This window comes from Aspergillus ruber (assembly GCF_000600275.1).
Source record: "Aspergillus ruber CBS 135680 unplaced genomic scaffold scaffold00002, whole genome shotgun sequence".
Lineage (NCBI taxonomy): Eukaryota > Fungi > Ascomycota > Eurotiomycetes > Eurotiales > Aspergillaceae > Aspergillus > Aspergillus ruber.
This window is the reverse complement of record NW_024467298.1, coordinates 1,413,570-1,429,504: the sequence shown is the minus strand read 5'-3', so window position 1 is coordinate 1,429,504 and position 15,935 is coordinate 1,413,570. Positions and strand designations below refer to the sequence as shown.

Genomic DNA, 15,935 nt, shown 5'->3' with positions numbered 1-15,935 from the left:
TATGCATGCACAGTATTTATGCACGGTCTGCAATCGATGCACGCCCTGAGTATAGATAGCATTCAGTTAGTAGAGTAAAGCACAGATAAAGAATACTATTACTACTACCACTACCACTACTACTGCAGATATAACAGCTTCTCAATTCAACTAAAAGACCCACGTAGCCTTACCACATAGAAAGCGCATAAAAACGGTCCCGGTCTAGACTTCGTTTCGGATTGGCATTTCTATTTCTGGCCCGTAGACCGCACGTGATATCAATCGGAATTATTGCTATTGAGCTTGCAATAGATCGGCAGTCGATTATCATTCCGAGTACTCTTGAGTACTTACAGGGGTCTATATCCGCCAGTTATTCAACCATCCAACGCCAATGTTCAGATACATTGCGAATCCCACCCAACTCGCATATGGCACTAGCATCCAAAACGCAGTCCGGTCAATTTGCCACCAGAGATGCAGCAATCCAGCCACATTCCCCCCTATCGCGACCAGATCCGCCAAGGCTAGATCGGGACGCCGGAGTCCAAAGAATAGCGGCATCCACAAATAATTGAACACCAATTGGGCTGTGTAAAGTGTCTGCGAGGTCTTGGTCAAATCACGGATCTCCGGGGAGAAGGTCGATGCTGATAGGCCTGTCGTCGTTGCGTGGTGGGCAGCGTAGCCCATCAGTGGGTAGAGCAGTGTCCAGACTGCAGGGAAGAGCCACGTCGGGGGGCGAAACGGAGGTTGCCGGATGCTGCCATACTTGGCTTTGGTCGTGCCGCCTCCTATACACTCAATTCGTCAGACATTAGCATCTGTGCGTCTTCTTACCACTCTCAAGGTTCTCAAGGTTCTCAAGGTGTTCTCTTGCATTATTCACTCACGGTTAACCAGGTAGCCCGTCAACATTCCCGCCGCCAGGGGGCTGGTCGTGGAAAGAATTGGCGAGGCAAACACTGCCTGGGGGAGAGCAAATGACCACGGCATGTTAGCTGTGATACACTGTATGTGCGCATGTATATCCAAGGGTGGAATTGAGTGTTGAGAAAACAGCACAGAAGCAGAGAAGCAGAGAAAACAGGAGTACTTCGTAGTGAAGTCGTGGTTCCCTGCTTGGAATTCCAACGACGTCATCGTGGTTGGTCTTGGCGGTCTTCCGGATGCTCACCTCCCTCTCTACATTACCACCACCACCACCACTACTACCACTGCTACCACTGCTACTGCTACTCACTGTATACTACTCTCTTCTCTTCGCTCTCCGCTCTCCGCTCTCCGCTCTCCACTGTTTCTCATCTATCAGGCACAATGCACTTGCTCCATCCTGGACACTCACGGTGGTTTTCTCTTCACCACTCGTCCCACAACCTCCAAAACACCCCGACAGGCAATTGCCATGAAGCCCACCTTTGTCCATGATTTGCTTGAATGTAGCAGGTATAAAGATAGTGATGGAATCTCGCCATCAATCTCACCATCCGGTGATTTTCTCACAGCCTCCCTATCCAAAATGCCCCTACGGTTGCTCTGTCTTCATGGCTGGGGAACCAGCATCAAGGTCAGTCCGTTCATGCGCGCTACCATGTTCTCTCTCTAACAGTCGTAGATCCTTCAGTCCCAATTGGGTATGTCACACAGAATATTCTGGTAGTTTATTCCATACTCATCGTTCGACCCTGTACCAGGACCCTTAATGTCCGACCTACGGCAAGACAACACTGCCACTTTCCATTTCCTGGAAGGCGAATGCGACTCTGGCCCTGGCCCGGGAATTGCTGGTTATTTCGACGGTCCCTACTACAGCTACTACAAGTTTCCCCGGTCTTTTTCCGATTTTGATGATTCCGATGTCCTGGACGCCTATGATCAGCTCTATACGGCCATTGAGGAAGAGGGTCCATTCGATGGTATCCTTGGCTTCTCACATGGCGGCACCTTAGCTGCTGGATTCCTCATACAACACGCCGAGCGATTCCCACATGACCCGCCTCTTGTTCGCTGTGCTATCTTTATCAATTCCCTTCCCCCGTTTCGGATGAATCCAGGGGAGAAGCCTGTCATTGACATGGGATTGGAGGGCTACTTGTCCCTACCGACAGTTAGCATTGCAGGCGCCCAGGATTGGCTATTGGAATATTCACGGGCCCTGCATGAGTTATGTTCCCCGACCTCAACCTGGATCGTCCATTCCAAAGGTCACGACATCCCGGGAGACAGAAAGAACGTGGCCCAAATGGCAGCCGCCATTCGTAAATTGGCCGTCTTGGTAAGTTTGACTACCAGATGAGTCCGGCGTTTATTGCGGACATTCTTATTATGGATGCCTACGCTACGGCGTGTTTTGGTTTTTTTTTTTATTTATTTATTTTTATTTTTATTTTTTTTTTTTGGTTCATATCTATATAAAATCCTTGGCAATGGAATCATAGTTCTGTCCCACATTGTACCGTATATCACCGGGACCTATGGTCGGTACATTTTCGCGTTTCACCCGAATCGATAGCGGAAAATATCATACTATCAATATAGTATTTACTCGAAATTGGCCTTTTTCTTCCAATGGCCATGAAGATCTACGCACTTTAAGCTCTCGATAAATAGTCTAATAATCTTGGAAACCATGTCGTCCAGCACGTTCGATGCTGCATCGTACTCCCTTGCAATGCCCTACGACTATGAACTCAATAACGATAAGTCCATGCCCGTAGCCGTCGTGGGCATGGGCTTCCGTGGCCCAGGAGATGCAACCAATGTTGAAAGACTCTGGCAGATGATACTCGATGGTCGTGAAGCACGAACCCGGATCCCCCAATCAAGGTGGAATAACGATGCTTTCTTCCATCCAGACCATTCAAGGCACGGGACGGTACGAGGGAACTTGCCAGAGGGTCAGTCACCAGTGGACTAACAATGCCCCAGATAAATGTCCAAGACGGTCATTTCCTTACAGAAGATATCTCGTTGTTTGACGCTCCGTTTTTCAATATGACCAGCGACGAAGCAGCTGTATGTGCTATGCATTCAGGTTAGTGTACTTAGCTAATCACTACAGTCTATGGATCCCCAGCAAAGACTTCTTCTCGAGGTTGTACATGAAGGGCTCGAAAATGCCGGTATCCCCCTCCCCCAGATAACTGGTACCAAGACCTCCTGTTTCGTTGGCTCCTTTAATTCAGACTATACCGACCTTCTTCTTCGTGATCCGGAGGCTGTCTCCATGTACCAATGCACAAATGCTGGACAGTCTCGTGCTATGACAGCAAACCGGGTGTCGTACTTTTATGACCTCAAAGGACCTAGTGTGACCGTTGACACTGCGTGTTCCGGGAGCTTGGTGGCTCTTCATTTGGCTTGCCAGAGTTTGAGAACAGGTGATGCCACGATGGCTATGGCGGCGGGTGTCAACATTGTCCTCAGTCACGAATTCATGACGACCATGAGTATGATGAAGTAAGTTTCTGTCCTATAAAGATCACCCAATATCATTAACTCACGTGTAAGATTTCTATCTTCCGACGGACGTTGCTATACATTCGATGACAATGCGAATGGATATGCTCGCGGCGAGGCGGTTGGCTGCTTAATCCTCAAGCCTCTCAAAGATGCGCTTCGAGACAAAGACACTATCCGCGCTGTTATCCGAGGTTCTGGATCCAACCAAGATGGCCGCACCCCTGGTATCACGTTACCCAACGGCGCCGCACAAGAAGCTCTGATCCGGGATGTGTACAACACGGCTGGCCTCGATCCTCGTGAAACAGAATTCGTCGAGGCTCACGGTACGGGCACACAAGCGGGCGATCCCATTGAGACTTCAGCTCTGGCAAGGGTTTTTGGGCCAGGCCGTGCCCCCGAAACACCTCTGCGTATTGGGTCCATCAAGACAAACGTCGGTCATTTGGAGGGGTCAAGTGGCATTGCTGGCGTGATTAAAGCTGTATTCATGCTGGAGAATAGGTCCTTTCTCCCAAACCGCAATTTTACCACACTCAACCCGCGAATTCTGCTGGATGAGTGGAAGCTCAAGGTGAGAATTCACTCCAATGTTTCTAGACTATGCTAACAAGTGAAGATACAACTGGAGCCTGAAGTATGGGACAGCCCAGGTCCTCATCGCGTCTCCGTAAATAGCTTCGGATACGGTGGTAGCAATGCTCATATTATCCTCGAGGATGCTGTGGGATATCTCTCCAGACGAGGTCTGAGCGGACTCTACCGGAAACTGCAATCTCCAGTGGCAACCTCAAACGGGACTGCAAGCCACGATGCTCAGTCCTCGAAATCTCGAATCATCATGATTTCTGGTTTCGATGATGTCTCATGCACGAAACAGGCAGAGAAAATACGCAAATATCTCCTCGAGAGAGAGCCGCTGACGGACGATACCTTTATGAACAATCTAGCCTTTACACTCAATGACCACCGCACAAGACTACCATGCAAAGTCGCAGTTACTGGCGGAACGGCCGCTGAGATTGCGGGGGCCTTATCCAGCAAGATTAAGGTCAAGAGGAGTACCAAGAAGCCTACCGTTGGATTCGTCTTCACTGGACAGGGTGCTCAATCGCCCGGAATGGGAAAGGAGCTGCTTGGTGCCTATCCTATTTTCCGGAAATCTATCGAGGCTATCGATGAGTATTTAAAACACATTGGGGCTCCGTTCAGTGTTATAGGTAAGCCATGGCTATATGCACATCAAGAGCCGTTACTAACTGAGTCAGATGAGATTTGGACAAACGAAGATCCTGCCCAACTGAGCCATCCTCTCTACAGTCAGCCATTATGCTCTGCGTTACAGATAGCCTTGGTAGATCTCCTCGCAAGCTGGGGCATCGTCCCCGACTCGGTAACGGGTCATTCCAGTGGGGAAATTGCATCCGCGTACGCAGCTGGTGCTCTGACCATGGAGGATGCAATGTCGATTGCGTACCATCGAGGTGTTGCAGCTAGTAGAATTGCAAATGAGGGACTGAAGAAAGGTGGCATGCTTGCCCTGGGTATTTCCGCAGAAGATGTCCAGCCCTATCTGGAGATACTACAATCTGGTAAGGCTGTCGTGGCTTGTGTAAACAGCCCGTCTAGCGTGACTATCTCTGGTGACCTTCCAGCAATCGAGGAGCTCGAAATCCTTCTCAGCGATAAGCAATTTTTCAGTCGTCGATTGGCAGTTGATGTCGCCTACCATTCTCATCATATGGAACAGATAGCCACTCAATATCTGGAATCAATCGCTCATGTCAAGCCACGGGAAACAGATAGCCAGGCCAAAGGAATATCATTCTTCTCATCCGTAACAGGAACCGAGCTTCTTTCATTTGAGCTCGGAGCCAACTATTGGGTGCGCAATTTACTTGGTCAGGTCAAATTCTCTGATTCTTTGCGCACGCTCTGCTTTGAAACAGGCCAAAGGCAACGGAATGCAAACACCAAACGCGCAAAACGTTCACAAAAAGTCAACGTCGATACGTTGATCGAGGTTGGGCCACACTCTGCTATGTCCGGTGCTATCAAGCAGATCTTCAAGCCTGATCCAAAGCTCTCTGCTGCTGAAATTTCCTACGGGAGTGTCCTCGTTCGGAAGCAAAATGCGATATCGACAGCTTTATCCGTAGCGGCGATGCTCGCAGCATCCAGTTACCCGGTGGACTTCAAAGCATTGAATAATCCTACGAACGATCAACTTCATCTCCTCGTTGACCTTCCGCCGTATGCGTGGAATCATTCCCGGTCATACTGGGCCGAGTCGCGAATTAGCAAGGCTTATCGGAACCGGAAGTTCCCACGTACAGACCTCCTCGGTATATCAGATTCTGTGTCGTGTCCATTTGAGCCCCGATGGAGGAATTATATCCGCGTGGCCGAGATCCCATGGCTCAAGGATCACAAGATCCAGTCCAATATCGTTTATCCGGCAGCTGGGTACATCGCTATGGCGATAGAGGCGGTATCACAGCATATCTCGGGGACATCGTCTAATGTAGCTGTCACTGGGTATCTGCTGAGGGACGTATCGATACAGTCCGCCCTAGTCGTCGGCGAAACTTCATCCACGGAGGTCATGATTTCCCTCAGGGAGTGCGCAGCAGATGGTCCTGACAGGTCGTATGAGTTCCATGTTTATTCAGCATCAGACGATAATCGTTGGACACAGCATTGCAAGGGGTTTGTCAGTGTTAAATATGCATTCCCCGGATGTATCGATCTCCGCACAGAAATTAAGGCCAATGGGTACAGTTTCACGAGTTTGGACGTTGCACGATTCTACGAGACGCTTGCAGCTGCTGGCTTGGAATACGGGTCAACGTTTGCCAATATGACAGCAGCCCGTTACGTATCACACAACTGTATTGCAGAGATCACTGTCCCTAATACAGCGGCTGTGATGCCCATGAACTACCAGCATCCATATATAATTCACCCGTGCACATTGGATGCTGTCTTCCATTCCATCTTTCCAGGCCTACCAGGTACCTTGGATGGCACACTAGAACCACCTATTCCAATATCCATCGGCGAAATCTACGTGTCTAGTAATATTACTACAGCACCAGGGAGCAAACTGGATGTGTCTACACAAGTCCGGGAGCAAGGCGAGCAAGATGTCCTTGCTTCGATTCAAGTCTCCGATGCCCAGACCTCTGGAACTGCGGTGTCTATCTCTGACCTTCGATGCAGAAGGCTTGCAAGCGACTCACCCAAGACCGCAGCGAAGGAGACTCGTATTGCGTACAGAATAGATTGGCAGATAGATCCAGATCTGCTATCTAGGGATGATATATCATATATGCTGGGCGTTGGATGCGTGACGAAGCCAGTTAATAGACTCCTTGAAAAATGTGCATTGCATTATATCCGCCAGGCAGTCGAGGTTTTCAATAATGCAGAGATTCCACCAACAAACCAAGGAATCTGGAAGTTCTTTGTCGATATCACAGAAAAGCACACATGGATGGAATCCAAAATTACCGAGTCCCAGATCCAGCAAGTATTGAAGACTGGTCCGACGGGCGAACTTCTAGTTGCCGTTGGCGAAAGCATCCCCGCCATCCTACAAGGCAAGGTCGACGCTGCCACTCTCCTTTACAGCTCGGGCCTCCTTGATAAACGCCTCTATAACTGCTACGACTCGGCAGCTATATATCTGCGGGCAGTCGGTCACAAGAACCCCACCATGTCGGTCTTGCAGGTTGGAACAGGGACAGGAAAGGCAATACAATCGCAGTTCCAAATTCTCTTCTCGGAGGGAAGAGATACCACGCCTCGTTTCTTGAACTACACAGTCACGGATGCGGACCAGTCTGTTCTCGAAGACGCAGCAAAGAATCTTTCTGAGTACGAAGAGTGGATCGACTTCCATATTCTCGATATCGAAACCGACCCCGAGCCGCAGGGCTTTACTTCACACCAATACGATGTCATAGTCGTTCCACATGGGATCTACGCTGCTAGATCGACAGAGCAAGTTTTCAAGAATATTCGCCAGCTGCTCAAGCCGGACAGCCATCTAGTCCTTATAGATCCTGCACATAGGCATGACGGTCTCATTGAGTCTGCTATCTTCGGCTGTCTTCCTGGATGGCCACCTGGCGAATGGGATCAGGTGCTTCGAGAGGCACAATTCTCTGGCGTTGACCATCTTGCCGAGTTTGATGATACGTCACTTATTCTCAGCAGCCCACTGAAACAGTCTCCTGCTGTTACTCCTGTGGAGGTACTGATTATCTCTGAAGAGAGTAACTCTGTCTCTCTGCCTTATCTGCAAGACATGCTCTCCACGGTCCATCTCACAGCAAGAATAACAGATCTTGCACATGTAAAACCAGAAGGACGGTTATGCATCGTCCTCAGTGATATCCTGGCCCCTTCAATGACCGACGCAGATGATGCCACTTTCGACACAGTCAAGTCATTATTCTTGAAAAGCTCCGGTGTTCTATGGGTCACACGCGGTGGAGGTACTTTAGGTCTCAGAGATTCAGATGCATCGATAATTACGGGATTTGCTCGAACAGCGCGCTCAGAGTCTGGTGTTGAACCGATCGTCACCCTGGATCTTGATGCACGAGACTTGCTTTCTGCTGAACGAGCGGCGGAGCTGATATTCAGACTGTTCCACTATCGCTTCTTTGTCAATCAATCAATTCACGCCGATACCGAGTATTCTGAATCTGGGGGAATCCTGTCTATACCCCGGGTTGTGGAGGAGCCTCGTCTGAACAAACATCTTGCGGCAGCGTTGAATCCTCGGGTACTCACGGACCAGCCATTCTATCAGCCAAACAGGCCACTAAGAGCAGTTGTCGGTAGCAGCAGCAGCATAGAGAAGCTCTATTTTGTTGCTGACACCCGAGCGTCCGTGCTTCCACCAGACTATGTCGGAATCAAAGTCCAAGTCATCGGAGTAACCAAGGATGATACCAGGGCCCAACCGGGCGAGGAGAACATTGGGAGACAGTGCAGCGGAACAGTATACGCCATCGGTAAGGCCGTTCAGGGCTTTGGAATTGGAGACCAAGTCGTCTGTCTAGGCACCGGCACAATAGCTAGTATCTATCATGACCGTGCGGAGGCATTCCAGAAGATCCCATCTGGCATGTCCTTGGACGTTGCTGCTACCTTGCCTGTACCATTCTGCATGGCATTTTATGTTCTCCATTATTTATCTCGTGTTGACCCGGGCGATACAGTTCTCATCAACGGGGCTGCGAGCGCATACGGTCAAGCAATGGTCAAAGTCGCCAATCAGACTGGTGCGCGTACTTTCTCCATCGTTGCCGACGAGACACAGAAAAAGTTCCTTTCCTTCACAGCCAATATACTAGAGGATCAGATTTTGGTTCGTGATGTGGATGATTTCACCGACATGGTTGAGAGGTCTACCGGCAAAGATGTTGACGTCGTCATCGACTGCAACGACTCCGACCAGGACATCAAGCTGTTGGCTAACCAGATCAATACGTATGCACGGTTCATAAAGTTGGATGGTGCTGGCTCGAAGAATATTAGGTTATCGCAGTTTGGCAAGGAAGCCATGTTCGCGGTGTTTTCTCTCGAGACGCTGAGGAGAGAGAAACCTGGTGTTCTATATGATGCCTTCCGGCAAGTGATGGGTCTTTTCCATGATCGTACATTGCAAGGCCCGCCACTACTACAGTCATTCAAAATATCTGAGCTCAAAAATGTGCTGGACTCTTTCAACCTTGACACTTCTCATTTCACGACGATCACGGCCGCCCCAAACGATCTAATTAGGGTAGGTCTTTCAAGCACCTAGGCAGGAGCCATACTGACCTTATCAGGCAACTCGTCCAAAGGCGGGCCTGCTTCTCCATCCAGACGCCTCGTACATGCTCGTTGGTGGACTTGGTGGGATCGGACGGGCAACTGCACTCTGGATGGCTGAGCGCGGAGCAAGAACCCTCATCTTCGTGAACCGGAGTGGTCTGTCGAAAGAGTCGTCCAAAGAGACTGTGCGGGTATTGGAAGAGCGAGGAGTCCGGGTGATTGTTTACGCCTGCGATGTCTCAAACAGTCGACAAATGCAGACCATGGTTTCTGAGTTGGCACGACAAGTACCACCGATCCGAGGTGTTATCCAAGCGGCGATGGTGTTGAAAGTATGTCCCTTCCCATACACTAAAATTAAAAATACATATCTAACATACACAGGACACACACATCGAAAAAATGACCTCCGAAACCTACCACTCCGTCCTCCAACCCAAATACAGTGGAACCTGGAACCTCCACTGCCATCTTCCCTCCGAAAACCTCGACTTCTTCCTGCTCCTCTCCTCTATCAGCGGCATAATCGGCAACGCCACACAAGCCGCCTACGCCGCCGGCTCAACCTTCATGGACGCCTTTGCATCCTACCGCTCGCGCAGCCTGGGTCTAAGAACCGTATCACTCGATCTCGGCGTGATTACAGATGTAGGATACGTAGCCGAACACCAGGGACTCGCAGCTGCCATGGAACAGCAGGGCTTCCAGGGGACTGATACACCGACGCTGTTGGCATTGATTGACATGGCGATTGCACAACCGATTGAGTTCCATCAGGTTATCACGGGCTTGGGCGAGTGGAAGGGGTCGGGGAAGTCACTGGCGAATTTTGATGCGCCGCTGTTCGCGCGGTATCGTCGTCGGTTCTTGTCTGCAGATTCTGTGGATGCTGGTAGTGATGCGGCTGCCATGGATACACTTCGCGAGGACCTGGCTGCGGCGAAGACACTTGACGATGCGATGAGTGTGATTTATTCTGCCCTCAGCGCAAAGATAGCCGCGCATTTGTCTCTGTCTGTTGAGACTATTGATCCCTCCAACCCGATCTCAGAGTACGGAGTTGACTCGCACGTTGCGGTGGAACTACGGAACTGGATTACGGAGAAAGTGGAGAGTACTGTGCCTATCTTGGATATCCTGGCGAGTGGTTCGGTGGGCGATTTGGCAGCGAAGATTGCGAGCAAGTCGAAGTTGGTTAGATTGGAAGAGTAAAATCAGCAGCAGTAGTAGGATAAATTAATTAAGACCAGATAAATTGATGGTTCAGAATGGGTTTGTTATTATTCCTGTACAGCCCTAGGGCATCTATTCCGATTAATACATAATATCAGACTTATCTATCATCTAGCCATAGCCATAGCCACCCATAAGTCGTGGCGCAGTAAAATAAAAGCAAATGAAATCAATGAAACCAACTCCAAACAACACATCTAGGGGTATTTTTTCAATCAATCGAATAAACTGAAAAGAGTAAAGAGAAATTATTCAGCCTTCTTAGACTGCTTCGTCCGCAACTTCATCAACAAGTACACCAAAGCATACGAGCTAATCGCGAAAATACACACGATCGCTGCATCCCGCCAGCCGTAGTAGTACTCCTTGAGGTTCACAGTGTAAAGGTAGTCGCTTCCGTGACGGTACTGGCAGACTTCGCAGCTGGAGGTTGCATCGGGGTTGATGAGGTTCATGCTCGCGCCCATACCCTGCATGAAGGTAGAGAGGTAGTCGCCGCAGGTAGTACCGTTGGGGGTGTCGAAGACGGCGAATTCGTTGGGCTTGCAGTTCACGTCTGTGTCGTAGACGCCAAACACCAACATACTGCCCATGAGGTAGTTGAATGGGTTGAGGTAGTACATCCAGTACCGCCAGAATTCTTGGATCTGGGCGTAGGGCACGAGGACACCGCAGAAGGATACCAGGGTACCGATGACGAGGGGATTGGTGAGGGCTGCGAAGACGGCGTTGGGCGCGTAGGCGGCAATGAACTGGCCGATACCCGTGTAGACGAATTCGTACATGAGCATAACGAAGAACATGGCGCCGGCCTTGTCGGAGTCGGAGGAGAAGCCGACGGTGTAGTACCAGCAAACGAAGTAGAGGACGGCGCAGAGGATGAGGTAGGGGATTTCAGAGATGACGAGGGCGGTGACGAAGGCGATCCATGAGTACATCTTGGACTTCTTCTCACGGGTTTCGAAGATGTCACGGCGTTCGAGGAAGAGGGGTTGCAGTTGGTTGATGACACCAGGGGCGACGAAGATGAAGTTGAAGACTGTGAACATGCGCAGTTGCATGTCCGAGACGCCATCTCCGATCATCCAGAACGAAAATCCGTTAAACAGAGCAGATCCGATGTGCAGTGCGAGCTTGTTGTCGACGTAGTCTGTGTTACGGAAGATAGCCAGGCACATGCGCTGCGACACAATCTTCGTCTGCTGCCAGAGGGGCATTGCGAATTCGTACCCGTCATCTTCCGTACCCGGGGGCTTGGATGCGGCTTCTTCGATGGTCTGGTCCAGCTCTTGAACCACGTTTTCATGTTCCGGAGACTCCAACCAGACCTGGTTCCAGTCGCGACCCTGCGAGAGGTGGCCCGAGACGACATCAATCATGTGCTCAGCCGGGTTGGTTTCAATTGGGCATGGGGCTCCGTAGCGCGCAAAGTAATCCTTGACCGTTTGGCCGTTATCACCAATATCACCAAAGTAGACAGTCTTACCGCCCTTGGCCAATAGCAGGAGAGTATCGAATTCGGCAAACAGCTGAGCAGAGGGCTGGTGGATAGTAACCAAAACAGCCTGGCCGACATCGGCCAACTTGCGCAGGAAGCGAACCGTGTTGTAGGCAGACTGTCCATCGAGACCGGAGGTAGGCTCGTCCAAGAATATCAGGATACTGGGCTTAGACACTAGCTCGACACCAATGGTGACACGCTTGCGCTGTTCAACACTCAGACCAGCACCGACGCGACCAATAAGAGTATCCGCAATGTCGTGCAGTTCCAGGAGATCGATAATCGTGTCGACGTACTGAAGCTTCTCCTCACGCGACACATCGCGCGGCTGACGAAGCAATGCGGAGAATTCCAGAGCTTCCCGAACGGTCGCAAACGGCTCGTGCACATCCAGCTGCTCACAGTATCCTGCAGACCGCTGGAAAGAAACCGGCAACGGACGTCCGTCGACCAGGATAGAACCCTTGATGGTACCTTCAGTCTTGCGCTGCGCCAGCACATCTAGCAAAGTAGTCTTCCCAGCACCGGACGAACCCATCAACGCACCTAGCATACCGGGCTTGACCCATCCGTGCACGTCGTCAAGCAACAGACGATCACCAGAGGGAGTCTTGACAGTATAGCTCAAATTCTTCCACGTGAAAACGGAGGTGTTGCGGACCAGTTGCCTGTCGATGTTCTCTTGCTTCTTCTCTTCAGCGGCGGCCGACTTACCAGGCTTCTCAACAATCTGGGACTCCTCGTCCGCGCGGGTGGCCTGGCGAATACCTTCCAATCGCTCGCGGGGAATCAAGAGGGTGTTACCGGACTCCGAAGCAGCCTTCCATCCGGTCGTAGAAATGATGGTGACGACGACAAACAGAGCCCACCAAGCCCAGAGGATACCAAAGTTCCGCCAGACGTGTCCGTGACTGTACGACAGAGAGGCCAGGTAATCATCGCCAGTGACGAAGCTCACGCCTTGCCTGGCACCACCAACACCAGCGCAAGACTGGTATTCAGTATCCATGTAACCGGGGCCAGTGGGCACAAGGTTGGATCCCACGCAGGGAATTATCTTATTGTGAAACTCATTCGATAGAAGGGCATCGAAACCGTAAGCCAAGGGGTCGATCCAGTAAATCCATCCGAGCCAGGGGTGCATCTGCGGCTTGTGAATCATGTAACCGGTGTACATGATCAAAGCTGAGATGAGGAAACCAGAAACCTTGGACGCGCCGTCGAACGTGCTGAACATAGCACCAATGGCACGGAACAAAGCCGTCATAACCTGGAGAAATCAGTCACCGTAGTAGAGAGAGAATGGAAAAACTTACCATGGTCGTGGCGAAGACAATAATCCAATAGGTAAAGAAGGCATCGGCTGACATCGTCAAACCGACCATAAAGTAAACCACGATCGAGAAAATCGAAATTTGGAAGAGCAGGACAGGAATATCAGCCGTAATCTGAGCAAGACAAAACGCAGCCGGGTGGAAGAAGGCAAAGTTCTTATGTTTGATGAGAACAGGCCGACCGCTGAACGAGTCCGTCACTTCGGACATGGACAGCAAACTGTTATAGAGCAGAGAGAAGAAAAGGGCACCAGATTTGACGAAGAGACCACCGGAGTTGTTGGGAGCATCGTAGAACAGGGAACCGGCGATCAGAGCTTGGATCAGGGTAGAGACTTGCTTGATGATGAATGTCGCCTTATCTCCCCAGAGGATCAGGTACTGACGCTGAATGCAGGTCTTAACCTGGTCGAGGAAACTGACGGTCCAGGGGCTGTTGTTGGGCAGTTTGGCTTTCTCGTGAAGGACGGCGTCCTTGAAGTCATCGGTTCGTTCTTTTGCGAGGTTGCTGGTCGGGTAGTCGTATTCGGCGATCATGCGAGCGTGGATGGGTGACTTCTCGTACTCTATCCGCAGAGCCTCCGCAGTCCGGGGAAAGCGGTTCTCGTAGCCGGGCTGGATCTTGCGTTCCGTGGGGACAGTAACACCGGTCAAGAAATCAGCGACGTTGGAACCTTCGCGACAGACGAAACCATGCTCTTCCATGAATGGACGAGCCTCGGTCATAGGGCCGTAGTAGATCTGCTTGCCCTCATCCAGGACGAGCACCTTGTCGAACAGATCGTAGATACCGTTACCAGCCTGGTAGAGCGTGACAATGGATGAAAGGCCAAGAACATCTGTCATGGCGCGGATAGCCTTGGTCCATTCCAGAGCGGTACTGGCGTCGAGACCACGGGTACTGTTGTCCCAGCAAAAAACTGATCCGCGCGTGGCCAGACACTCAATGATGGACACACGCTTGCGCTCACCACCAGACACACCACGAACAAACTCATTACCGACCTTGGTGTCCTCCGTGTGCGAGATACCCATGGACTCCAACAAAAACTTCTTGGTCTCCTGGCGATAGGCTTCGGGGGATTCGGTACCTTCTGGGAGGTTGAACGGGACCTTGAGACGGGTTGCAAAGTCCATGGTCTGACCAACAGTCAGAGACGGGAAGAACAGCTCTTCTTCAGTGTTCATAACGATCTGGCCACGATACGGCGCGGCCTGCTCAGGGGTCATAGAACCGAAGCGGACGTCACCCTGAACAGACTTGTACCCACGACGCTGGTTGGCGAGCATCTTCAGCAGCGTCGTGCAACCCGAACCAGGCCGTCCCAGCACCAACAGCATCTCACCAGGACGCACAGAGCCATGGCTGTCCTGCAGAATCTTCCGCAACGGGGCTTTGTGACGGGCTTCCTTGATGTGCTGAGGGATGTTGAACTGCGAGAGGAAGTTTTCTTGAACGGCGGCTTCGGCGCTAACGACCTCGACGTTGAGGTTCTGCCAGGTGACGCCCAGTTCACGGCGTTTGAACCCAGAGGCGACATCACGTTCGTGCTGCTGCTTGACTTGGGGCATCAGGCTCCAGTCGTTAGCCTTGCTGGTGGCACCTTCATGGGAGTGAGAAGACGAGGTGTCCTCGGGCTTCATAGTGGCAGCACTGTCTGTATCCTCGCGGACCTCAGAGGTCGCGTGCAGGAAAGGAGGACGCTCCTCCATATTGCCAGTGATTGACTATCTCAGGTGAGATTCAAAGATAGACGTAGTGGACACACGTGATAAAAGTAAGAGCAGGGAAGAAGCAGAATAACCACCCGAGGAGGGGAACACAACATATAAAACTCGTGGCACCCAACCTGTCAGACGGAGATAATATTATAAAAATAAAAATGCCTTCTGGAAACCCCGACTCCGAGCTCCACTGATAATCTTTGTTTTCTATACAGGGCGAGTCTTCCTCATTGTAGTCAAAATCCGACGGTCTTCGGGGGCTAGAATATGCCGATTCGGAGCAAGCCTCATTCACCTGTCATTTTGACTTTACGAAGACCCTTATCGTTCCGTCTCGTATGCCCTAATCCGGTATAGTTCTCGTGCGGCTCGGTGTTTTCATCGGTGTTTCAGGCACTGATCGGTCCGACGGGCTGCCAATTAGCCCTGTTCCGCTGACAAATTTGCTTTTCCAACCAATGAGATGTTGCCAAGGGCGCATTGTCGGATTCCGTAGCACCGACATCCGATGACTCACCCGGAGGCCCCGCTTTCTCCCGGGACTAGCTCTTTGGGGCATGTTCCCGCCGGACTTGCCGACTCTACTCTATATACAAGTACAAGTACATACTTGTATATAACAAGTAGTGTACGTCACGCAATAACGCATATCACAGGCGTGTTCCAGTACTTGTACATGCAGACTGTCAGCACGGCACGAACACTATAAGCCCGGCATGTAACATAGAAATCGATAGTTGATGACACAAAAACAAAGAACGCTGGCACTCGGTCCCTTAAATACTAACATCATGCTTACTGTTACACAGCTATTTGACGTGCCTAGCCACCCTTGATTGCTTACTCTGTCCTAGAACAGGAGGAGA

General features: G+C 50.9%; 4 protein-coding genes across 4 annotated transcripts; 2 read left to right on the top strand and 2 right to left on the bottom strand.

Moving 5' to 3' along the window:
* Positions 1-81: 81 nt before the first annotated feature.
* EURHEDRAFT_408575 (TspO/MBR family protein) lies at positions 82-1,265 on the bottom strand. The gene is made up of 3 exons (XM_040780864.1): positions 1,016-1,265; positions 876-995; positions 82-776 (listed from the first exon to the last, which is right to left on the bottom strand). Exons 2-3 carry the CDS (start codon positions 976-978, stop codon positions 343-345), a joined length of 537 nt encoding a protein of 178 aa, XP_040642983.1. The 5' UTR covers positions 979-995; positions 1,016-1,265; the 3' UTR covers positions 82-342.
* A 249-nt stretch (positions 1,266-1,514) lies between these two features.
* Positions 1,515-2,361, top strand: EURHEDRAFT_135086 (putative DUF341 family oxidoreductase). The gene is made up of 2 exons (XM_040777750.1): positions 1,515-1,549; positions 1,598-2,361. Exon 2 carries the CDS (start codon positions 1,685-1,687, stop codon positions 2,276-2,278), a length of 594 nt encoding a protein of 197 aa, XP_040642982.1. The 5' UTR covers positions 1,515-1,549; positions 1,598-1,684; the 3' UTR covers positions 2,279-2,361.
* Positions 2,362-2,653: 292 nt separating this feature from the next.
* On the top strand, positions 2,654-10,623 carry EURHEDRAFT_541171 (putative polyketide synthase; the record flags this gene model as incomplete). The annotated part of the gene is made up of 8 exons (XM_040787387.1): positions 2,654-2,857; positions 2,911-2,997; positions 3,044-3,441; positions 3,493-4,018; positions 4,064-4,664; positions 4,713-9,244; positions 9,291-9,608; positions 9,661-10,623. 8 exons carry the CDS (start codon positions 2,654-2,656, stop codon positions 10,486-10,488), a joined length of 7,494 nt encoding a protein of 2,497 aa, XP_040642981.1. The 3' UTR covers positions 10,489-10,623.
* On the bottom strand, positions 10,526-15,383 carry EURHEDRAFT_528240 (putative ABC multidrug transporter). The gene is made up of 2 exons (XM_040787047.1): positions 13,327-15,383; positions 10,526-13,280 (listed from the first exon to the last, which is right to left on the bottom strand). Exons 1-2 carry the CDS (start codon positions 15,055-15,057, stop codon positions 10,758-10,760), a joined length of 4,254 nt encoding a protein of 1,417 aa, XP_040642980.1. The 5' UTR covers positions 15,058-15,383; the 3' UTR covers positions 10,526-10,757.
* Between the last annotated feature and the right edge of the window lie 552 nt (positions 15,384-15,935).

Coding starts and splice junctions, on each gene's coding strand:
- EURHEDRAFT_528240 (XM_040787047.1), bottom strand. CDS start 15,057: ATGGAGGAGCGTCCTCCTTTCCTGCACGCGACCTCTGAGGTCCGCGAG. Junction 13,281..13,326: donor TTGTCTTCGCCACGACCATG/GTAAGTTTTTCC, acceptor TGATTTCTCCAG/GTTATGACGGCTTTGTTCCG.
- EURHEDRAFT_135086 (XM_040777750.1), top strand. CDS start 1,685: ATGTCCGACCTACGGCAAGACAACACTGCCACTTTCCATTTCCTGGAA.
- EURHEDRAFT_408575 (XM_040780864.1), bottom strand. CDS start 978: ATGCCGTGGTCATTTGCTCTCCCCCAGGCAGTGTTTGCCTCGCCAATT. Junction 777..875: donor GACGGGCTACCTGGTTAACC/GTGAGTGAATAA, acceptor TTGAGTGTATAG/GAGGCGGCACGACCAAAGCC.